Genomic DNA, 25,942 nt, shown 5'->3' with positions numbered 1-25,942 from the left:
GCGCGGGCCCGGCGAGTGGCGCGGGGGCGGGGCCGGGCGGCGCGGGGGCGGGGGCGGGCGGCGCGGGGGCGGGGGCGGGGCCGGGCGCCCCGCGCGCTCGCTAGCACGCGCTCGACGTGCCCGACCAGCCCGCCAGCGGCAGGCGCAGCGGCGGCGCGGGCGCCTGCGCCTTGCTCGCTGTCGCGGAAGCGTTAGATCGTCATCGCCCGCTTCGTAGGGGTCGATCGTCTACGAAGCGGACGATTCCGTAGCAATCTACGTCTATTAGGTTAGGATAACTTTATCGGCCCAGTCGCTAGCTCGTAGGTATGTATGCTGCTTGCTATTCTTAGCACGATGATTTTTGGCAATCGGTGTTTTAGTGTGTTACGTGCAATATGGGGAGTGTTATATAAATGACGCACCGCGTACTTACTGACATGCACTATATCTAGATGTATCATCTAGGCTGAGTGTTATGGCTTTTCTACGTATGCCTGCTTTTTATATATTTATATGATATGATCAATGTTAATACTTACTAAACAAGTTTCTCATTATCAGAAAAAAAAATTTTTTTGGATCACTTTACAGTTATTAATACACATGCGAATGAGACATGCTTGTAAACGTAAAGCTATTTTCAATCCGTATAGAATAACAGAAACTTACCCATGCAGGTCTTATAGTTGGCTGAACAATGCACAATTTTTTTTATAAATTAACGTGACAATATCAATCTATTGAAATGTAATTTATGAAAGTATATTTCTATTATTAATTTAATATTAAATATTTTCCACGAATATTTTGGATAATATTCTAAAATGTAAAAAAAAAACCTACAAAATCATTGCTCCCAAGCGTTGGACATCAACAGTAAAGCACCACGACACGTACGGGTTAATTAATGAAATATTTGACGTTTCAATAAAGATTATTCTTTTATTGTTCATAATGAATATAAATATTAAGCATCATACACTGTATCACAATACCAGTTGCATTTCAATGCAAAAAAGCTACCACCGAAACTCGTAACTGTCAAAATATCAAAAGGGGCAACATTGTCTGTCACAAAAAAATGGCGCAAAAAGTAGCAGAAAAAAAAACGAACAAATTCAACAGTTACGAGATTGAGTGATAAAGCTAAAAAATTCTCATTGATTTTAAAAAACAAAAAATATATATATATTAAAGCAGGATCGCGATTACAGAACAATTTCAATAATGGCACCTCACTATAATTAATAGAATCACAACAGGAATTTTCAACTACAAAACAAATATTTTATAGGCGTACATCCCTTCTACGTGCAGGGCTCCAGGCGTTAATTATACATATTAAATTTAAGAAAACTATGTATTAAGAGAAAGAAGAACGACAAGTAAATAAAAAAAAATTAATTACAGCCTGACCGATTGCACTTTATACTAAAAATATAACGCGGTTCAGTTACTATGCAAACAATACCATTAAAATATTAAGAATCAGTCATTCTTCAATATGTACAATGAACGCCCTGGACAACAAAAGGGTTTCTATACCAATTATAAATTTTAACTACATACAATATGATTAATATAATGACTCACGAACACTACACGACACTAAAATTTACCATTTAAAAAAAAAACCTTATAAAATAAAAAAATAAAAATTTGGTCTAAGGTGACTCGTAATTTAATGAAATCAAAAATGCGAATGCACAACTCCCATGATTTGCTTCCATTTTAATGAAAAATGATTTGTGAACGTGAACATGAAATGTTTGGAAACACACATTGCCATTTCGACTCTTTATTAAATAAAATTCACTTCATAATCCACGTGAAATGGAAAATTTTTAATGCAATAAGGGGAGTTTCTTTTTGACAGAGTCAGATATAATTTCAATATAGTGAGCAATATAGAAAAGATTTTACACTAAAAAAAAATTAATATTACATTTGAATATAATAATATCTATCAAATAGATAATCATATTTACCAGAGATTGTATCATTTTACGTAATGATAAACAGTTTTTAAGTATTTAAACATCCCATGCATACATTTTCATGCACCATAACATTAACGGAATATTATAATATTTTTTTATAACACTACAGACTATTAAAAATACAATCTAATCCCAATTTGGTTTCCCAATCGACTATATATTAGTACCTAACATTTATTATGTCAACTTATCACTTGTACCTATGAATTTTTTCAATCTATATATACAAAATATAATACTATTTTTACTTATATATTTGTTATGACTGCAGAGTCAAAATAATGTGCGTTTCGCTTTAAGTTATATTCATTTATAACATTCGACGAGAAAGTTTTTTTTTTTTTTTTATCAAATCAATATGGACTCATTAGATTTGACATTATAATTATTTTATGACTTCAGACTTTTATAAGACACTTTCGGTAAAAAAAAATATTCGTCGATATTTCTATACTAACAAATACGTTCCACTTAACATTCTATATTCAATGAATCTTTGTATACAATTAAGTATTTATACTTTCATATTAAATTCTCCTTATATGACAGATGTTCCTATTTGTGATTATAAATTACTATTTAAATTTATACTTTCAAAAGATATTCGCTTTCTGGACGTCATATGGAGATCGACTCTAGCACAATCAAATATATCATTGGTTAATATATCGCGTCGCACAAACGCGATATAAACGACACGGTACTAACTCGAGTTGAAAGTTCCCAGCGAGGCGCGAGCGAGGCGCGCCTACGCGTACTTACCGGCGACGGTGGTGCTGCTGTAGCCCTTGGCGATGCGCAGGAAGGGGTCGGGCAGCGGGAAGCCGGCGGGCGGGTTGAACAGCTCGGCGAAGCGCGCCTCCAGCTCCGCCGCGCGCATGGACGAGCCGCGCGCGGGCGGCTGCGGCGCCAAGCACTCCTCCGCCTGCGGGCGTTTGTTATAATGCTATACACTTATTTGTTGCTGCTCGTGAACATAATTTTATCTCCGAGCAATACTTAAATTTGCAAGTTTAGTTTGCGTGAGTGAGGGATCACAACGAGATAAGTGATCGAGGTAAGTCATACAAATAAGTAAGTAGAGATACAAGAATTAACATAAACTAGATTTGCATACTCCATGCGATTTGCTAATAGCTCTGCTATGATTATAAACAGTTCGTGATTAATATAATATATTTACTTATCAAACAACACGATTCCACTTAACTACTTGTCTCCACTTTAATTTTACTTCCAAAGGTCCGATAACAACTTCGCCGACATTCAAAACGGTATTTCCGCGCGAAGCCATAATTAATATCATAGATCAACTCAAGATCGCGATAATTGAATGTCAAATTTGTTTGTCTTTACTCCTCTTGTACTTTGAAACGGCAGAGGGCAGCAGACGAATGAGTGAGTGTGTGAATGTCTGTGCATGTGCGTGTGTGCGCGCTCACGTGCAGCCGGTGGTGCGGCGGCGGCGGCGGCGGCTGCGCGAGCGAGGCGGCGCGCGCGGGCGGCGCGGGGGGCGGGGGCGGCGCGCCCGGCGGGGGGGGCGGGCACACGCCGGGCGGGCGCAGGCCGCGGGGCGCGCGCAGCGTGCCTGCCGGCGGCAATGTTAGTGTACTGTTCTGATATAACTGACAATTTAATTTACTGAACAGAATAATCATGTTTGCTAGTAATTAACAGATAAAAAGTTTTAATTACTTTTTTATTAGTTAGCAAAGAACACGAGAACTTGGAAGGAGTGTATGGTCGTAGATGGTAAGTAGACAATTATCATATCGGCAATTTTGTCCGTGACCTAATCAATTGTTACACCGGCGTACTCACTCTCCTACTCGAGCATGATATTATAATAAATAAATTGGTTTCTGTATCTATGATGACCGACCATAATTTTCTTTAGCAAACTGAAACACTTCCTACAAGCTTATTTATTTTTCGAATATTCTATAATTTACAAAATGGTATGCATACCGAAGTGCGAGGCGGGGTTCTTGGTGGCGACGGGGGGGTTAGTGGGCGGCGGCGGACGAGCACCCCCGGGGGACGGTGGGGATACAGGCGGAGACCTGTGGACACCAACACACGTATAATACACACTGTAGTACAGTTATAACTTACATCAAATATCCCAGTGTTCAGGGACTTGTAAAAAATACGCATAATTAATTAACAATATATACGTCCAATACGTCCCAGAATTTATTTACGTACATACATCGACGCGAGATAGTAAAAATTGAGAATTAAAATATCTCAATGCAGTTTATTCGGATTTTTGTTTGCGGATTATGCGACCTACCTGGGCGCCCTCATGCTCTGCGCTCTGGCAGCGAGCTTGCCATTGACCATCAACTTCTTAGGCGGGGGCGAGGGCCTGTCGGGCGCGGGGGACAGCACGGGCGGCTTGGGCGCCAGGTTCGGCTTGCCGTGGCTCACTCGCGGGCGCTCCGACAGGTCCGACGTCGACAGCGACGACGAAGCGGGTGTCGTCAGCGTTGATGAGGCTGACGATAGTGACGTCATGGAACCGCCTGGAAATAATTAATCGTTTCCATATATAACCATAACTTTAATACTAAGATTGTGATCAGTTTCATTATAAACCTGCGCATTATGACGTTAATCCGCTTCGAAGTAAACCTACTTAATTAAAAATCATAATCTCCACGTTTTAAATATTCGACGGATTAAAAAGTAATAAAAAGCCGTTATGCGCAACAAAATGAACAAAAAGTTTTATCATATTTTACATTGTAAAGATTTTAATCCACCACACCGTTCGTAAGTTTAACAAGTTTCTATGAATTCAATCAGTTAAAGTGTCTAAACTCATGTTGAATACATACACACCTAATTATACGCCCAACGCATTGTTCCGTTTATAGATTGCGTTCATATCATATTCTTGAGTTGGAAATATCCAAAAAATAAAGGTATATTCTTTGGAATATCGTCGCATCGAACTATTTAAAGTTAACAATTTAGATAAAGGTCATGTCATACCCAATGAAGCCTGGGAACCAGAGTGCAGTGTGCTCTTATTCCGGTGCAGTGTTGAGGCGACATGAGGCGGTATATTCCGTTCCGTTATTGAACCGGTTGTTAGCACTGAGTCCGATGAGCTCTGAAACAATAGAAGTAAATTTTATATACCTGTACAAACTCAAGTTTCGATTTATAATAATCTAAAAACATATGCCTTAAAACTAGATTTAGACATTCAAGGAATACTCCCTTTTATAAAATATTAGCTCATCGTTCCAGCTTCGTACGGGTAGATAAGAAGAAAAATGTATTTTGGATCGTTATTTGGTCAATCGGGCGAATAGATTTGGAGATCTCGTGATGAGAGGTATTTCGCTTATATATATTATTGCGTTGTTGGTCTCTAGGGGTTAGTTTTTTTTTTTTTTTATAGAATAGGAAGGTGGACGAGCATATGGGCCACCTGATGGTAAGTGGTCACCAAACGCCCTTAGACATTGGCATTGTAAGAAATGTCAACCATCGCTTATAGCCAATGCGCCACCAACCTTGGGAACTAAGATTTTATGTCCCTTGTGCCTGTAATTACACTGGCTCACTCACCCTTCAAACCGGAACACAACAATATCAAGTATTGCTGTTTTGCGGTAGAATATCTGATGAGTGGGTGGTACCTACCCAGACGAGCTTGCACAAAGCCCTACCACCAGTGTACGACTACTGATCCCAATCCCACGAGTTCGTATCAATATGTGATATTGGGTAATGTTTTTCTGCTACTTACACTCTCAGTATCAATCCGGATCAATGTTTGTAGAAGTAGTATAATCAAATTATATAGTAAGTAGAGCTTAGAACATATATGCGCAGAATAAACAAAATATAATTTTAAGCAATTATACACTAATAAATATTAGCTACGGCTTTCTTGGCGGTTCGATTCGATATAAACTAATCCGACCCAATGAAATCTTTCAGATATAATTGCTATATACCTAAAAAAAGAGGATTCAAAATTTACTGCGCTTATAGAAAGTACTTGTATAAAGTATATTATATATTACATTTTAATTTTGCTATCAAGACAAATGTTAGAGACAAAAGGTTAACATGATCTTATAAAAATGACCGCAGTATATACGTACAATGTTTTCCGAATCTAATCGTTCTGGAAATTACGAAATTACAAACCGCATATTTTGCGAAAACCGCTGAGTGTTTTAAATATTATTCCGCCGGCTGAGGATTTACGCACTAAATACGGTGGTAATTATATATTCGGCCACCGAATAGCATATTTTTTATCCCAAAAATAAAAGAGTACTCGGCGAATAGACAAAATCCGTTGACCGCTTCATAGCGATTGCCGATTATTATTTCTACTTTTACAGTAATTTTAGGATAATAAAATACTCATTTTCACATTACAATTTCAACATTTTACAAGCCGTTGATAGATAAAATTGTATTTATTATTTATAGCCTGATTTATACAACTCAACTTATATTAGATCAAAATTATTCATTCAACTAAATATCATATAAAGTCAATTTCATTCATAAAAGCAATCACAACGATGCGGAACTTCATAGTAATACAAATCACAAGTGTCGTAATAAAATTATTGTAAACACACAAATGACAAACGGCTCCGCAGCGGGTGGGATGTGACATCTATTCCGATTATACAAGGCATGGTTTTCCGTGACTCATCATTACAAATAGTTCCGCGTTGAATTGTTAGATCACCGATGAAGGGATATTACTATAACGTGACGGATCCGACACGACAACGAGATAACATTGAAACAAAACTATATCGACTTAGCGAGTTCCAATAACTTTGTACATATGAAGAGAAAAAAATCACCACATGACCGTTTTTACATGCTTTACGAGGCATGGATGTGTCATATTGTCAACTTACAACATCGAGGTGCTGAAATTGGTTGAAAACTCTAAATCTGCAAGTTCAAAAGCTAGCTACTTGGGAAACAAGATAGTTGATTATTATATAATTTTGCAAGACGGGTCGCGCAAATAGTGCAATTGGTGGTAAGTGGTCACCACCGCCGATAGACATTAGCGATTTGATAAATATTAACCACTCTTTACATCGCCAATGCGCCACCAACCTTGGGAACTAAGATGTTATGTCCCTTTAAATGTAACTATATTGGCGCACTCACTCTTCAAAACTGAATACAACAAAACTTTTTGCTGTTTGGCAGTAGAATATTTTCCTATGCCTAAATTCATATTTTATTTCTTATGCTTTAAAAATCTGCTGAGGTTGAGCTGAGGGTCGACCTCATAAATGACACCCTTAGGACGGGAATAAACCTTGAGAAGAGCTCCCATTTTCAGGTTGTTTCTGTACACGCAATTCAGGTGATGCTTTTAGGGTCACCTGAGAGAATAGCATGCGTTATGCTATTCTCTCAGGTCTTTGTAACAAAAAATCATGTCATTTATTCATTTTGATACGCCGGTTGGCGTGGTTGGTAGATACTTGCCTTTCACGTCGAAGGTTGTGGGTTCGATTCTCGACATTTGTGTGCATGAACATGTCTGTTTATCCTGAATCTGGGTGTAATTATCTATATAAGTATGTATTTACAAAAGAAAAGTAGTATATGTAGTGTATCAGTTGTCGGGTTTCCATAGTACAAACTCTGCTTAGTTGGGATCAGATGGCTGTGTGTGAATAATGTCCCAGGATATAATTATTTAATCTTTATGACTAATGGATATCGTTTCAATGAAATAACTCTCGAAATTGATTTTATTTGAAAAAGACTTATTTATAAATAACAGCTTTATTGCAGTTCAATTGTAGTTTTCAATATTTAAGGTTTCCACAATGTATGACAAAGAAAGCGGCCAATGGTGGCATCATTTTACAAAAAAAAATTGCCACTATATCTTTACAATTAACATTATAAATGCGAAAGTAACTGCAAATAAAAGATTACCAGTTTTGCTTCATACAAATGATATTCTATGAAATGAAAATATGTCCAGTAATTTAATATTCGAACGAATTATTAATAAGTAGGTACTTAAAACAGAGACGAAAATATGATTCCTAAGTTGTTTGTTAACGAAAATTTGTCATTTGTTTTTTATCAAATGGAACCTGCCCATATTTAAGCAACGAATAGGATCATATTTTGACATTCATGGATACATTTTATGTTTTCTTCCTCGTTTTAAGCAAAGCATCGAGATTTAATATTTACTTCCGAGTATTAAAACCTTGGTTCGTTATGTCCAAACCGCATCGCTCACGTCCGATCTACCGTGAATCAGTATTGACTCATGATTCGAATTAACATTTATTGTACTTAGTTAAGGCGCTCAGGGAAAACTTAAGGACAACCGCAAACATTGTGTGTTAACGATGAATCACAAGCTTATATCAGCATCTGACATATATAAAGTTATATACTAGCAAGGCTTTAACTTTCCTATTTTAAAGTTAAACTTTTATATATAAGTTCTAGAATTAAAACAAATAATGATTATTTTATTAAGTTCTATTTTTCATATAAATAGTGTCAAAATATATTAAATATTTAAAAAAAAAATCCATCCGAATGACAACTCAAATCGTAATATAAACGAAATTACTTTCCCTTCTCCTCAATAAGAGGAGAGGAGGCCTTTCGCCCAGCAGTGGGACATTCACAGGCTGTTTCAGTACGGTTACGGACTTTCCCTTATTAGCTGAAATGTGACATAAATGTTGAAGATATCGAAAAAAATCATGCCGACTGGGCATCACTGACATATGCCGTGTGAAAAAATAAATTTATATGAATTACGATATTTAATTGTTAATTAAGGACCATTAGCAGTAACTACAATTACACATGTAATAATAAAAACACATTCAGGCTTAACATAAAGTCCGTCTTCAAGACGCCCGCAACACGAATTTTCAAGGTACAATATAAGTATATTTTTATATATTAATTAAAACAGATTATACATAAGCCAATTATTTTTATAATACATAAAATTGCTAACAACATTTCTATGAAAAAAGATTTAAAAAAATATAAATATAGATTACTCTACCCATTCGAAGCTTCCCGTGCTAGTACTGCAATAGATCATAAAAATATATTCTATTCCGTAAACAAAAACATTAGTAACGAACATAAAACACGCCTATCCTATTAAGTCGAAAACTTATGCCTCGTCTAAGGGTCGCTGAGACAACTTCCCCTTGTTCTTGGCACCGTTATCTTCCACAAATAAGTTGGCAAACGTTCAGACTCAAAATTTCTCCATTCGAAGTAATTGTGGTCAAACTGTGCATGCTTTAATGAGCGTTTCAGAAAGGAATGATTTTCAAGATCTCATTATTACTTTGGAGTTCGAGTTTTGTCATTTGTAATGCGTTTAGAAAATTTTAAAAAGTTTCATCTGAAATTACTTTTACAATAAGGCATTGTCACTGATAAGTTTTTTTTTTATAATTATAATAACAATGTACTTTCGTCAAAGTTTTTAAGAATATAGGCAAATGTATCTTATTTATAGGAAGGAACTCGCAAGGAAAATAATTCCTCATATACGGTGCATACCATTGGTAAAATAGGAAAACCAACGTAATTAGAATCGCTGTACCATAGCTCAAATTATTTTACTACAGAAACCATACTTTAAACTTTCCTATGAATACAATTAAACTGGCACATTTCTACAAAAAACCAGCGACATCCTGCATTGTTGTTTTTTGTTACAATCACCCGTGAATGAGTGGTATACCGGTATACCACAAACGGGCAATTACTGCAATCAGTGTTTATAAAAGGCTGTGTGCTCTGAGTGACTGTTATCAACGCCGATTTTATTTAGATTCCTGAAATTTGGAGAAAGCCTGTATTTTCTGATGGACATAAACTAAGAGAAGACTGTGCATTATTCGCAATCAACAGCTTCTTAGTCGTGCAAAACAACGGATAGTCCGTTGTTTTTAGTCTATTGCCTTCTTTCTATTAGAGAAATACAGTGCAACCTCGATATAACAAATCGGAAGGGAACAATTAAATATTCGTTATATCAAGTAATTCGTTGAACTGAGGTTTGTTATGTTGAGGTTAGGTTGGTCTAAAATTCGTTACAGAGGTAAAAAAAATAGTTTTATTCACCTCAACATTACGTAATTATTAGATTAGGAGTCATACATTGGTGGGAACTTTATATAAAGGTTTTGGGTTGACAAAATTCGTTAATTAGAGGTATATATACTTTTTCTTGATAGTTGAAAATTCGTATGTAAATGTTCGTAATGTAAAGGGATATTTTACATTAACTCCTATGGACAATTCAAGGGGATTACGAAGAATTTGTTAATCGAGGAAGTCATTATATTGAGGTACGTTATATTAAGGTTGCACTGTATATCGTGGCGTTGTAAATATATAGATATCCTGGGATTAACGCGTTTAATAAAAGACAAGTGTCCTATTTGAAGAAATGTGTCTGTGTTAGACATACTACTTATTGAGAAAGGTTATAGACAAATAACGAACGAACGACGAATCAGTTACGTTTAAAGCGAATGAAACCACATGAAGCAGACAGTTTTTTATAAAAAGTAAAAATAATTACTATTATAGTGAAATTACGGTCAACAGTGTTTAAACGTATCAAGTATATCGAGACAAAATTAGATTGTCAATATAATAGTATACAATGTCTAAACAAAGCGTAACTTTTTAACTTGTATTATTAATGTTATTGGTATTCGTGACCATGACATCGTCGCTTCGTGACTAATCTTTATAAAACAAACGATATTTTTTTATATAGGTAAGTACACAACTTGCTGTTATGTTCGCAATTACTAAAATTGCTAACATAATTAATGTAATGACAAACCAGTTATAAACAATTTATTAAGCTAACCTTATAAAAGCTATCATAAGTGTAATGAATTTTCTTATGAAGTAGAAACCTTATAATTTATATACTCCATTATCTTTGTATCGAAGACGAGATCGTCAAGCAGCGAGCACCACTTTTTCATGTTTTTAAAGATTTTAAAGAGTAAATTTTCATTTTCTCAATTTGTGTTTATAATTCACGTCCTGTTCGGCTGTAAAGGAAAATATCGTAAGGAAACCTGCATGATTATCGGATGAAAATCTCCGACACGTGTCCACCAGACCGCATTAAAGTACCCCTACCCACCTGGAGTAAGCTCTAAGCCTTCTCTTCCAAAAGCATAGTAGGCCTCAGCTAAGCAGTGGGACATTTAAATGCCGTCACTTTAATTTAATCTTTGTATTTATGTAATATGTACATTCTGTTACATATCCATTACTGGTGGTAGGGCTTTGTGCAAGCTCGTCTGGGTAGGTACCACCCACTCATCAGATATTCTACCGCAAAACAGCAATACTTGATATTGTTGTGTTCCGGTTTGAAGGGTGAGTGAGCCAGTGTAATTACAGGCACAAGGGACATAAAATCTTAGTTCCCAAGGTTGGTGGCGCATTGGATATGTAAGCGATGGTTGACATTTCTTACAATGCCAATGTCTAAGAGCGTTGGTGACCACTTACCATCAGGTGGCCCATATGCTCGTCCGCCTTCCTATTCTATAAAAAAAAAAAAAAAAATGTAAGTGAGATAATTAGTAACTAGTTGTTATTAAAGAACACTTAGGTAATCTTATATGATTCATACCAAGCAAATCTATGACATATACGACAAGACACAAATGATCTACATATTATATTATAATTGTATGTATGTTATATGTTAGAACGAATCTCGGGAACTAGCAACAGCCAAAGGGACAGAGCACAAACAATGAACGTCAAAAAAATCTTACAAAGAGTAGACAAACACTCAACACGTGTATGAAAAATGCACGAATAATTAAACGGTGAAACCGTTTATTCTGAAATAAAGATAAAAAAAAAAAACAAAACATATAACGCTTCGAAAAAAAAAAATTACATTGGTGATGTTTCACTTTGTATTATCTATAATATTTTATTAATCTGTACTAATATTATAAATACGATAGTAACTCGTTGACGAGCCGTTTGGCGTGGTTGGTAGATACTTGCCTTTCACGCCGAAGGTTGTGGGTTCGATTCCCACCCAGTACAGACATTTGTGTGCATGAACATGTCTATTTGTCCCGAGTCTGGGTGTAATTATCTATATAAGCATGTATTTATAAAAGAAAAGTAGTATATGTAGTATATCAGTTGTCTGGTTTCCATAGCACAAGCTTTGTACAAGCTTAATTAGATGGCCGTGTGTAAAAAATGTCCCAGGATATTTATTACTATTATTGTTTACTCTGTCTGTTTGTCACGCTTTCACGGCTAAGCCGCTGAACCGATTTTTATAGAATTTGGTATGAAGCAAACTTGAACCGCAAGGAAGGATATAGGCTTTTTATATATTTTCCTATTATAATATAATACGAAAATTTGTATTGTTACTCGATTAGGTGTTAAAAGTAGATTATTTCGTGAAATAGATTTTATTTTAATTTACGCCGAGCGTAGTAGGCTTTTAGTTCTTCTTTTAATAAGTTTTAGTTATTGTAATATTACATAAATGATGAATGATAAAATATATAGCTCATATTAAAAAAAATAAGTAATATATGAAACATACATCTCAATAAAAAGTAAAAGTAACAGCTTGCAAATGTCCCACATACCCATATGTGTTACTTTACTTTTACAAAGGCCTCCTTTCCTCTTAAAGAGAAGTGTTCAAGTTTACTTCACATCAACATACTCTATGGATGGAAACATGGTGCCATGATGTCATTCGAGTTTTATTTAAAATATATAATATTATTTATGAGTCATCACATACCTGATAACAAAATATAATATGTTATACATGCATGAATAATAAGTTTATCTAATTAAGTTATTACATATGTACAAGTTATAAGTTAACATAAACAATAACGACAAGTTAATTAAAAACGGTTAAGCAGGTTCTTTAATAGGTAACTGTTTTGCGGTTTTGTATTTTATTCCTGTTCCGTATAAATAAATAAATTTTATAAATAAATTAATAAAACTCTATTATTATTATTTTTTTAATTTTCATTATTTTATAATTCGATTCGATGGTATTGTTTTCAAAATTGAACAAATAATATTAGCACAAAGGTAATTTATATTGTTTTATTTTTATCAAAAACATATAAGCCATGATAACAATGAAAAGATTTATAAATGGCGGCCAGTATTGTGCTTACTCACAGATTATTCGCATCTGTTATACGGTAGAAAAAAAAAATATATATATGTACAAAACTGTTTGAATTTACAATTCATGGCAGAGTCGATACTGTGTTACATTCAAATTGTTTTTTTATTAGTTATTATTGTTGTTAATTTACATCGTAATCGTGGAGAGGGCAAAGTTTTCCGTAATGACTCATAAGAAATAGCTTCGATTGTAATAAAATACTTTCGATAAACAAAAAATTGGAACGGTAGCACTCGCACAAATACATTGTACTATAAATAACTTATTTTATTTACTTGTTCTTTTTTGTGTTATTTATTCAATCGTTATAATTTTTATAGTAAGCTAGATCAGCTTAATATGTTGAAAAAACTTTTTTTTTGCTGTCCATACATTCAACTTTTTATGTTTTTTTTTCACGTTACAAAATTAATTTTTAATCAATTTAGACTAGCCAGCAAAAATTAATAATGAAAAATCTTTGTTTTTTATTTTTTTTAATTTGGTTTTCAAATAGAAAGAAAGGAGATTAATTTACTCACGCCCTTGCACCTTAACAAAATTTGTAAGCAACAAAACAACATTCGCACAAATATCTATACAATGTATCTGACAAAGAAACGTGTTTTATCTATATTTTTATTGCTTATCACTGCTTCGGTGACCGGTGTTACGATAAATCTATAAATCCGCAGATAATTTAAAAAAAAAAGTGTAAGAGTTGGCTTGCCTTAATTAATATTTATTGAAATAAATTAATATTATTTTATCGTATACATAAAGTAAGCGATCTCATTAATTTTATCAAAAGCATATCTTGTATACTTCAACTTAAGTTTAAGTATTTTGATAAATACATTTTATGAGACTTGCTTTTTATTATTACTTGTTGAACATGTTGCAAGATTTAAACTTACATATCAAATATAAATTATTGAAGTCAAAAGTGTAGAACTTGAACACAAACCTTCACCACCACCCCATATTAGCCGTATTTCCACTTTGTAGTCCATTTTTTGTTTTTAAAGTTTGTTTTATCATAGAAGAAGATTAAAAATGTCTCAATGGACACTCAGGGTGTTGGCGAATGGACACTGGAGGTCTTATTATATATAACTTTTTTTAAAAGACGTAATGTAAATTATTTCATCAGTTTGCTCCATTTTAAATGTCCCACATACGATATTGTGGAACAGGGTCAAATGGTGGCATCCTGAAAAGCAATCATTATTCAAATTGCGATATAAGCGAGACGCGGCTATCTCATCGCGAAAACATACATTTCAAACGAACAATCCTCTTATTTTAGTAATTAAATGACTTTAAAATAAGAAATGTCCTCCTTTTCCACCCTATGTTTGTTTATATACATGTATGGTTTCTTTTAAGACCTTTATAAAACAATTTATAATATATAATTATCGATATTGTATATTGAGTTATAGATACAATAAAAGTATTTATTAGACCCTCATAAATTTATTATGGAACGATGATAATAATATACTATGGACCGAATTTCGCCCCATCTGCCTTTCTCGATTCCTAGTTATCTGCGCAGTACATAATATTATAGCGCATCGGTAACGGGCACCGTCGTATTCCCTCACATGTCATCCTTTGAAGAAAACCTCAAAAGGTTATAAATATGATTTAAACTCGGAACAGCGGAATTTGCAATATTATAACCTACCCACTACAAGGCAGATAAAAGACAAGGCGTGCCATGATAAAACATCAAATATTGACCCAAAGGCGAATTCTACTAACAAATTGTCACTTTATCGCAATCGAATCGAAAATAAATCGTTGCCGTTTAACAGCTATCCTACTATACCTACTAACACAACGATTCACTCGCGGTTTGTTCGAAGTTGGATCGGACCTTTGATTTGGAGTAAAAAAGGAATAGAATCGGGAACGTATCGTAACCTTTATAAAATCAGTAGAATTAGGTCCAGACTTTAGTTGTATCTGCGAATGTGGAAATAATATTGTTTAGACATTTATATTTTAATGAATATTCCTCGATAAATCCTTTCACGAAATAGTTAATCACGATGCTTTTTATCATCTGATTATATAGAAAACACTTTCATATTCAACACGTACAACAAACTCAAACTCATTTCTATAATATCTTAATATAATCATAGGCCATAATTATTTAAAATCACTGGTATGGCTTTGTGCAAGCCAACTCGAATGAGTGCAGCCCGATCGTCAACCAGTCCATTGCCAAACCCTGAATTACTGTGTATACAATTGAAGGGTGAGTGAGCCAGTTCGATTGCGCATACGAGGAATATCTTCGATGGTTTGCTGCGTATTGACGGTGTGAGGACAGGTTTATATATAAACGTGGCAACGGCGTCACCAACTCCAGTATAACGTTGATAAGTTATCAATTGATAACGACAGCGTTGAAGGGTACATTGTATGAAATTGTAGCAATTGTACCGATGTATTTAAAATTAGTTTTCGTTTTTTAGGTGGGGGGCGGTATTAGGTATAAAAAGTATAGCCTGTCTTCCCTTGGAGTTCATACTTGCTTCATACCAAATTTCATCAAAATCGGTTCAGCCATGAAAGCGTAACAGATTTACTTTCAAATTTATATTAGATTTTATGTATTAATTATTATTATGTTTTATTATATTATAAATCATAGTCTATATATACGTTATTTTTGAGAAGTTTTTTTTATCGCTAATTATGAAAGCTGACATTTGCTTTCAAGTTTTCTAATGAGCTAATATTAAATGCGTGAATGCGAGCGTGTGCGTTCAATGGGCTATTGACTTTAAAGATAAAAAATATTTTTTGTTTAATATAAATACCGTGAATAAATTAATATTCATTACATAAAACCACTATTATGACACACCAAGCTATAACATTTAAAAGATAAATATATATGCACTTTAAAAATAAACCATATTTACCAATGTAAAACGGTTTAAATTTTATTTAAAAATCACTTCTAAGTGGGTCAAGTTTATACTTTCATTAAAATTCAATTAAGCAACATTTTTTTAATTATCAATTCGAATAAGTTCCAATGAATATATATAATAATACGTATATAATGTACATATGTATTAAAACATAATATTATTACAATTTAAAAGAGTAAACTCAAATAGTATATTTTTATCTCTATCATCCAAATAACGTAAAACGTTCTTGACATTAAGTACTTGACCAATATATAGTTATAATAATAATACAATTTACATAATGACTAATGATACTTCAATCAATTTTAAAACGCATATTAGCGCTAAGGAAAACTACAATAACAGCACACTGGTGGTAAAGCTTTGTGCGAGCTCGTCTGGTTAGGTACCACCCACTCATCAGATATTCAACCGCAAAACAGCAGTACTTGGTATTGTGTTCCGGTTTGAAGGGTGAGAGTGTAATTACAGGCACAAGGGACATAACATCTTGGTTCCCAAGGTTGGTGGCGCATTGGTGATGTAAGCGATGGTTAACATTTCTTACAATGCCAATGTCTATGTGCGTTGGTGACCTCTTACCATCAGGTGGCCCATATGCTCGTCCGCACGCATCCCATAATCATTCCTTATATATATTATAAATGCGAAAGTCAGTTTGTTTGTCTTCACGTCTTAAGTACTCAACTCACATTCAATCTCAATCCCTTCAAACGCGAAGTCGCGGGCATGAAATAGTTTATATATATATATAAAGTTATTTTATTTATTTAATTTAAAAAAAATGTTTTTATTTGATTTTTATTATTCGATTTAAGGCCTTATCTGACAAAAACGATGGTAGTTCTCGTCGTTTTCTCATGAGCTCGAGTGTCTCAGCAGAGAGTTTTGGTGCGTTGTCTCTTCTCTGTGGCGGAAAACACTTGCGGGATGTGTTTTGCAGTATTTTGACCAGCGTGTCGGTTCTCTCATCAATGCTGCTTATGGTTTCCAACGCGGTGAATTGATTTTGAAGTTCCATTTGGAACTTTTCGGAGCCTTGAGCAGCTTGGAGCATGGTAGGTCGGAGAGTAGACCTCATCATTCTCGATCTTTCGGCTTTTAAGTTGATATTTAGAGTGCCTCGAACCAAGCGGTGATCACTCCATATTTATTTATTCTTAATTATGAATTCTTACAATAAACATTTAGATGATTCATCGTCCAGTAACATTTTTATTATTATATATTTGTCAAACCCTCAGTTATACCATATCGATTTTCACACGGTCCATTAAAATTTTAAATAGGTCATCCTCTTGCCTTAACGATACTTAACACCCTCCTCGTATAATACTTTCATTCGGCATGTTCGTTTTATTATATTCCATTTGTTTTGTTTTCCGTTTCATATTAAAATCAACGTAATATAATTCACAAATGTAAACAATGTAATTAAATAAAATTACATTACATTGTTGATATGACGGTGAAAAATATTTTCTTATGTTTCGGAATATATAAGATATGTTATAACATAAATGTCTTCTTTATATACTTAATTCCTCATTTATGTACTTAACACCCTTCCCATACAAGTAATAACTACTTTACTTTTAGGTAATCTATTAACAGTGCTACTTTTAAACTTCTTACGTACTAATTTGAACGTGGTAATTATTTCCGAGTAAAGCGTGAAAATTACAATTACACAGACCATAAATGCTAATTAAGGTTTCAAGGATGACCATAACGTTAACGTCTGCGGCGCTGACCATCATCTATTCGATAATGGTCAATTTATTAACATTCTATGGTCATCCTTGAAAGCTAACCATCGGTTCATTACAGCCGTTTCAAGTAAATTAAAAAAAAAATGCGATTGTCATTTTTTTTTTTAATTGACAGCAAATCAAATATCTATAGCAAATTGTTTTGAATTAACCCAACTGTTTTCTCCAGGTTTGTTTATTGGTCATTTGCATTTGCTACTGCTTTTCACTTATAAAGGCTCGACAACACTTAACGAAAAATCCTTTTGCCTTCTCTCACAGAGGTCACGAGTTGAAATGGGGTATAAGATTAAAATAATCCTTTATTTTAAATTTATTAAGGTACCACTCATTGTAAAAGTTGACTTGTGCTGTTCTAGGGATGTGTAAATATCATAACTGCGACTTTCACATTGCCAAGTGGCCCGTATTATCTATTGAAACTATAAATTATTAATTTATATGTACACCGAATATCGTCTACGTGATGCGTTGCTAAAATGATTGCAGCGCTGCTGGAGGCAAGGTGAACGAATTTGAATATAAATAAATGCGTTACACAATCGACCCCACCTACAGGCAATATTTAGTTTATAGCCCGCCGAGATTATTTTTACCTTTGTGAGAATTCGTGTGGGCGCGTTTGTTTTATTAAGAAATTGTTTGTTTATAATTATACTCTACTCATGTATTGGAACTCACTCGAATAGTTAAGTTATTAATATATATTTGGTCTCCAGTATATTTTATGTGTTAAGTAATAATGATCACGTGTATTGTTATATCTTTTAACGTTTATAATTTTTCTTAATATATTTCAATTGATTGATTTAAAAAATACATACAATAACAGTCTGATGTCCCATTGCTGGATAAAAGCCTCCTCTAGCATAATGGAAAATGTTCCGTCACAATTATATATTTCACAGGATATGAATTATAAATACAAATTCAGCACGTAAAAACTCAATGATATGCAAAGCTAGATTTTAAGCCACGAGCTTCGTTTAAGAAGAACACATTATCATTTCAATAAAAGAAATACTATACCCAACCTAACCTAAAGCCAAATTTAGACATATGTAACAAACATATGTAAAAAATAACGGAAGAAATTCGTCATTTATTTTATTAAAACACTAAATAATTCAACAAATTAAGATCCGAATATACATAATACGGCAGTGTTGGTAGAAAGTAAGCATCCGCTAGGCTGTTCGAGAGAACCGACGATCAAAAGTAATATTTGTTTTCTAAAAACAAATAACGCAACTCGTTACGAGAACTCCTCGAAATTTTATTTCCGACTGTTTATATGCGACAAACGAATGTGTTTAGAATTAAGTTTCTATTACATATTAACAGACCGTTTGACTGTAGCTGCTTCACGACGCGGCTCGCTCCGAAAGCGCCTGGACCGAACATTTTATCTCCTACTGTTATGCTAGTGCTCAAAAGTTCCAAAAGATGCTTTCAAGTTAATTTTATATATTTTTTAAAATCTTGTAGTCTCCATAGGCGTGTTGTCCGTGCCTTTAGTGTATCTTCGAATCAGTTTAGAGTTTGGTAGTTTGATGTACACTTTTATATTTCCAGACGGCATCAACATCAAAATGTTTGGATTGCATTTTTCTTTGTTTTGTGTACATCTTGTTAATGTATATCTACATCGTGGTAATTGTCTTCCTTGTTTTTGTCGATTGATTTTATCGTTAGTGGGATTATTGATTCCTAAGCTGATCGTGCTGACCGGCTTCTATTTAAATTAACCTATAAGTATGTGTGGGTCTTATTTCACAAATCAATTTAAACCAGTTCCACCGAAACGATATTTCAATATCACATACACACTTGATCGAGTTTTATTTTTTTGCACGTTTTATGTTAAATTGAGAGATATGAATGTAATCGAAACTTGAAAATTTAATTTAATATATTTCAATACTTCCGCGTAATTTATAATTTACAGTAATAAATAATTAGAGCAAATTATAGTGTCATATTCTGATAGATAGATGAGTGTGGTGCGCCGGTTGAGCTGATTTGATTTAATCTGAAGTCAAGTCTATTCCAGTAGCTTTCAAAGGGCAAGACGGTGCGACGGGCCCTAGGGGCAAGGTATGTAATAAATTATATTTATATATTAATATCTACGAAATTTATTATATTTTTGCGTATCAACTTTCATTGTGTTTACAAATTCATTATTATGATATTTTATATGTCAATGAGAAAGAAAAGGTCATTAAACATTTTCATACCTTGGTGACACTTATCAATGCATAAGAACTCACTTCATTACTCACCGTGAAATGTTGACAATCGATTTGCGGTGATATACTATTTTGACGTTATATGCTTGAAATGCTATAATTATTATGGTCCATATCACGACCGTTTTCTACGTTGATTTTCGAGTTTATTCTTACAGAATAGTTTTACTGATATTAATGAATTCTAAGACATTTATTTTACCTCAAAGAAATACAGAAAACTTTAATGACAATAAACAATAAGGCCACACATCGTATCGTGTATACAATATGTGCACTTAACGCCAATTATCTCTGCCAATCAATTAAATCTGTCAATCTTTAAGCTAAGAAAATATTCACGATGGCGGCAAAATTTAAAACTATATTAACATAAAACTCACTAGGTACATGAATAATAATTAAAAAACAGTATAAATATATTACATATACAGGTAATACACGTAATTAAAAACATCAATTATATTTGACATATACAAGACATAGACTAACTAACACGCGGGCGAAGACGCGGGCGGAAAATAGTAGTAGCGGAATATAATTTATAATTGACGGACGATTGATGACGTCCTCTTGACCGATTTCGGTCACGGCGGTCATCATCAAAGGAAACTAGCCACCTACGCAAGATACATTATAGTGCACAAGTGTACTACTGCACGAACATAATTGCACTCGCTTATCCCTCACTCTCTTGGTCCGAGGTCATATCCGACCGGATAGACGAAGCACGTAAGTGTACACACTTCCAACTTCCAGACTCCGGGCTGCTACTGACAATTTCCCGACAGACGACCAGATAACAGATAACTTTTTATCGGCCTAACAAGGGGTTTGAACCCAGGACCTCGGAATCTACGTCCTTATAAGCTAGCCAGTAGACGAACGAGGCAGTCAGACTCACGACGAATGTTTTTAATTATACACTATCATATATGTACTTATTTTTTAACATGGAACTGTGATAATAGTAGTTTCATCGTTTAATAAACAATATTGTTAGTTTTAAACAAGGTCTTTAGAAAATCGATTTCTAAGGTTCGGTATGTACGTAATAAACGATTGCTTACACATTAATTACTTGTTCCTTATAATATTTCAGAAATTAAACAATAAAATATGACGATAAGATTTTTATTTAAGAATGAGTGCAAACATTACGTTAATAAAATAGCATAAAAATACACTACACGCGGCTTCGCTCGCATTTTATTTCAAAATTGCTTACAACTTATTTCCAAGGCCCTTTTTTAAAAACGAAGGATTTTCTTATTCACTTTTATCCCCTTTATTTCTTAGGGGTTAAAGTTTCATCAATCATTAGTGCTATCAGTAGGTTATATCAAAAGAACCCGTATGCAAATTTTCATGGTGCTATCGAAGCATAGCCCCATTAGTTGGGGCTATGCTTCGATATGTCATTCAATCAGTTTTTCTTTTACATATATAGATGATATCTTCATGTAAACCGAGATGGCCTAGTGGTAAGAACGCGTGAATCTTAACCGATGATCGTGGGTTCAAACCCGGGCAAGCACCACTGAGTTTTCATGTGCTTAATTTGTGTTTATAATTCATCTCGTGCTTAACGGTGAAGGAAAACATCGTGAGGAAACCTGCATGTGTCTAATTTCATTGAAATTCTGCCACATGTGTATTCTACCAACCCGCATTGGAGCAGCGTGGTGGAATAAGCTCCAAACCTTCTCCTCAAAAGGGAGAGGAGGCCTTAGCCCAGCAGTGGGACATTAACAGGCTGTTACTGTTACTGTTCATGTAAACCGAGAAGGCGATTTTTCAATATTGTATGTTAAGAAAGTATTGTCTTAACTTAATATTGTGGATCGAAATTTATATATAAGCTTCTCCGACATAAAAAGGGGTTAAATTTTGTTTTTTGCGATAACTCGGCTCTACGTCATGTAACGTAATTTTCGACTATATCCTTTTTTATGCGTTTTTTAAGCTTTACAATTTAATTCATATGAATTTTTCACCTACCGTCGATTATTGTTTACATATCGAACGAGAAAGTAAAAAGACAGGAAAAAATCTTTTCGTTGTTTCCTTTCTCATGTTATATAAATATATATATATGTATGTATATCGAAAAAATACTGTATTTTGACAAACAGATATATATCTCGAAGCAACATCAGAATTAAACGTAAAATTGACCAATAACACTTGTGCCGTGATATATAGCGAGTTAATTATTTAGTTAATCCACTTAGCGATTGTTTACAGTACAATCAAACTAATATCTATTATTTAGGTTAAAATTTCTATAATAGAATCGATACTTATATCTTTGAAAACGCATTTTTCATATGAATGTAGACTGGCCGGCCTGGTTGGCAATATATACATAGTATAGTTTTTGTTTTATGAAATATGTAGGCGGACTTTAAAATGGGCCACCTTATGAGAGGACTACCTCCGCTTATAGACATTGACTATGTAAGGAATATTGGCCATTCCGTACATTGCCAAAACCCTATAATATTACGTATCTTGTGGATGTAGATACACTGCCTCACTCACAATACTAAATAAGAAACTATAATATACTTGTTTGGCGGTAGAATATCTGATTACTGTGTGTAATATGTGGTACCCAGACAGGCTAACACAAAGCCCTATCACCAAGTGAACCACCAACAAAGTGGTCACCAACGCCCATGGGTATTGTTTTTATTAGAAATATAAACCATCTCATACCGAGGTGCTTTTAACCAGGGCATCAAAAATGTTAATATCCCTCATGCCTGTTAATAAACTGATATATCCTCATAAGCACGGCATACTTTAGTATGTCGTACCACACGTAAATAATTTTTTGCTAAGCATGGTAACGAAATGTCATGGAATATAATAATTTTAAATCAAAATGTTGTTAATAAAATTACTCACCAACGGCATAGCATGCTTCTGTACGGGCGGCTCCGGTGGTGGTCCCCTGGCCTTCGCTTCACTCGGCTGCCTTCTGACGATCGGCCGAGCTGGCGGCTGGTGGCTCGGCGGTTCCTTGGGAGACTCTCTCTGTCCCTCCCTAGACGCTAAGGCCTCTGTTATAGCGGCAACAACATTGCCACTATGAGGCGGATACGGTCGTGTTTTTTCAGGTGATTTTTGTGTGTGTTGTGCAGATGGAAACCGCGGCGCGTCTGATCGTATTTGACCATTTGGTAATGTACCTACAAAAACAACATCAATAAAAAAACGAGAATTATTGGTGCTTTTCATTTAAGAGTTAACTAAATCATCACTATTATATTGTCAGGGAAATTATAAATATTATTGACAAAATAGTTTTTAGCCGTATTTTATGTTATATTTATAATTTCTGACACTATGCTTTACTAAATTAAATTACAGTTGTTCTATTCTTTACAGTAATTAAGTTTACAATTGCTTACATTAAGGAAAATTGTCTGAGAAAATATAGGTAATGGTAAAGATCGTATTTAAAAAAAAAAATGTCAAGTAATTTTCAAGGAGAACTAGTAGTAAATTCATAAAAATTTTATGAGTAAATACTTTTTTCAAATTTAAACATAATTTTATTTATGATAGTTTTGTGTACAGTCATCCCTATAATATACATGAATTATTTTAATTTTGTATAAGAAAATTATATAATACAACTTCAATATATATAAAAAAAAAAATGTTGATTTTATATTAAATAATTACTTCTAGATTAGGCACCCATGATTAATTAATTTTTAAGCCATACATTAAGCTGAGCAATTGACAAACACCTTGTTGGTAATAAGATGACACATCATACCCATTAATATAAAACGCTGACAAAACAAATGAACAGTAGTACCTATTGGTACTACCATCAGTTAAATTAATATTAATTCATCATATTAATAATTAATATATACCCATTTATATTTGAGTAGGTATTATGTAAGATGATCTTTAGCCACCAATAAGCAAGTGTCATGCTTTTATATTAAAAAAAAAAAATTCGACGATTCAATTGGTAATATCAAATAACATTTATACTCTTTAAAAGATATCATGCAACCCAATCATCTCAAGACTGCCTTCACTTTTATATCTAATAACTATCCTATAACCTTTGAAAATGTTAAATATATAAATCGGTTAATTATATTGGCCGAGATGGCCCAGTGGTAAGAACGCGTGAATCTTAACCGATGATCGTGGGTTCAAACCCGGGCAAGCACCACTGAATTTTCATGTGCTTAATTTGTGATTATAATTCATCTCGTGCTTTACGGTGAAGGAAAACATCGTGAGGAAACCTGCATGTGTCTAATTTCACTGAAAATCTGCCACATGTGAATTCTACCAACCCGCATTGGAGCAGCGTGGTGGAATAAGCTCCAAACCTTCTCCTCAAAAAAGAGGAGAGGAGGCCTTTAGCCCAGCAGTGGGACATTCACAGGCTGTTACGGTAATTATATTGGTTAATATTAACAGATAAATAATGTTTAAAATATTAAATAGCCTCTATAAACTGATTGATAGATATGGCTCTTAATCAAATCAAGTTAAAATCAGTGCAAGCATCATAGTGAATTTATTAATTTATATTTTTTATAACTTGTGAATAACCACAATATTATATAAAAATTGTCACTTTCCAAAAGTCAAATTAAAAACCAACATTAACTTGTTGAGAAGGATTTATTTTATAATTGAAAATAAATTAATAATGCAGTATAATTTTGCTTACAAATATTAGTGAATTTTGTTAGCTCAATAATTGTAAGGTTTTGATAAGGCTTGATAAAAAACATATTGTTGAAGATAGTGTGACATTATTATCTTTTATCTATTATAGACAATTATTTCTAATGTATTATATCAGTAAACTATTTTATTGTTATGTATTAAAAAAATTTTTACACATTGTATATTTTTTAAATGAAGAAGACTTAAAATTTTATATTTTTAATAAATAGTTCCTTACCAGCTAATTTTCCTGTTGGCCTCAACTTGGGCATGCCTCCCGCGAAAAGCCCACCTAAGCCAGGCATAGCCCCTCCTCCTCCATTAGGAACTGGAGCCGTACTTCGCACCCCATTTCCTACAGGAGATCCACCACTAGGAGCATTTGATACTTTTCCAGGAATATATGGTCCACTCTTATCTACCGTGACAGTCTTTTTTAATTTTGCTCCTTGCCTAATCGAACTTAGAAGAGCATTTCTATTGTCTGACGGACCACCTTTTGAACTACCAAAAACTGGTGGAGGAGGAGGCCCCGGAGGTGGTGGTGGTCCAGGAGGTGGAGGAGGTCTCGGTGCCATAGCTCAATAAGCTAAATACAATATGCCATTCGTTTTTCACTAAGCTATTTACTTTCGCAACTTGAGCACGCCCGTTGTCTTCACAACACGAATGCACGATGACACTGACGCGCTTTAATAACATTCAATTTAAATCGTCGATACGTCACTCCACTCCGACCCATACTAATTTACATAAAATACTAAGAGCCTTGCCCCGAAAGTTTAATCATTGTAGGAAGTACGTATGCACGAGAAATTGTTTTTAACTGGTATCACCTCATTTTAATACTTTATAAATATATGATATTAAACACCGCTAGGAACACTGTATGTTAGCGTAATAAAAATACCATAGACTTGAAAAAATTTTTTGGATCGTTTAACTTTTTAAGCTTATCTAAATTATGAACGAACAAAATTCATCGAATTCACAAATTGCAATATGGCCGACCACAGCTGTCATTTAC

The 25,942-nt window shown here is 34.1% G+C and overlaps 2 protein-coding genes across 2 annotated transcripts in view; one reads left to right on the top strand and one right to left on the bottom strand.

Annotated features, from left to right (window-relative positions):
- The window catches only part of LOC126773785 (protein kinase C, brain isozyme), a 519,888-nt gene that overhangs the window by 362,025 nt on the left and 131,921 nt on the right, over positions 1-25,942 (top strand). The window lies entirely within an intron of this gene.
- LOC126773813 (WAS/WASL-interacting protein family member 1-like) lies at positions 49-25,942 on the bottom strand. The gene is made up of 8 exons (XM_050495008.1): positions 25,154-25,942; positions 23,113-23,396; positions 4,983-5,103; positions 4,279-4,510; positions 3,951-4,045; positions 3,425-3,570; positions 2,745-2,907; positions 49-177 (listed from the first exon to the last, which is right to left on the bottom strand). The coding sequence occupies exons 1-8, from the start codon at positions 25,491-25,493 to the stop codon at positions 101-103; spliced, it is 1,458 nt and encodes a 485-aa protein (XP_050350965.1). The 5' UTR covers positions 25,494-25,942; the 3' UTR covers positions 49-100.

The sequence above is a fragment of the Nymphalis io genome, chromosome 15 (assembly GCF_905147045.1).
Source record: "Nymphalis io chromosome 15, ilAglIoxx1.1, whole genome shotgun sequence".
NCBI lineage: Eukaryota > Metazoa > Arthropoda > Insecta > Lepidoptera > Nymphalidae > Nymphalis > Nymphalis io.
This window is presented reverse-complemented; position numbering and strand designations above follow the sequence as displayed.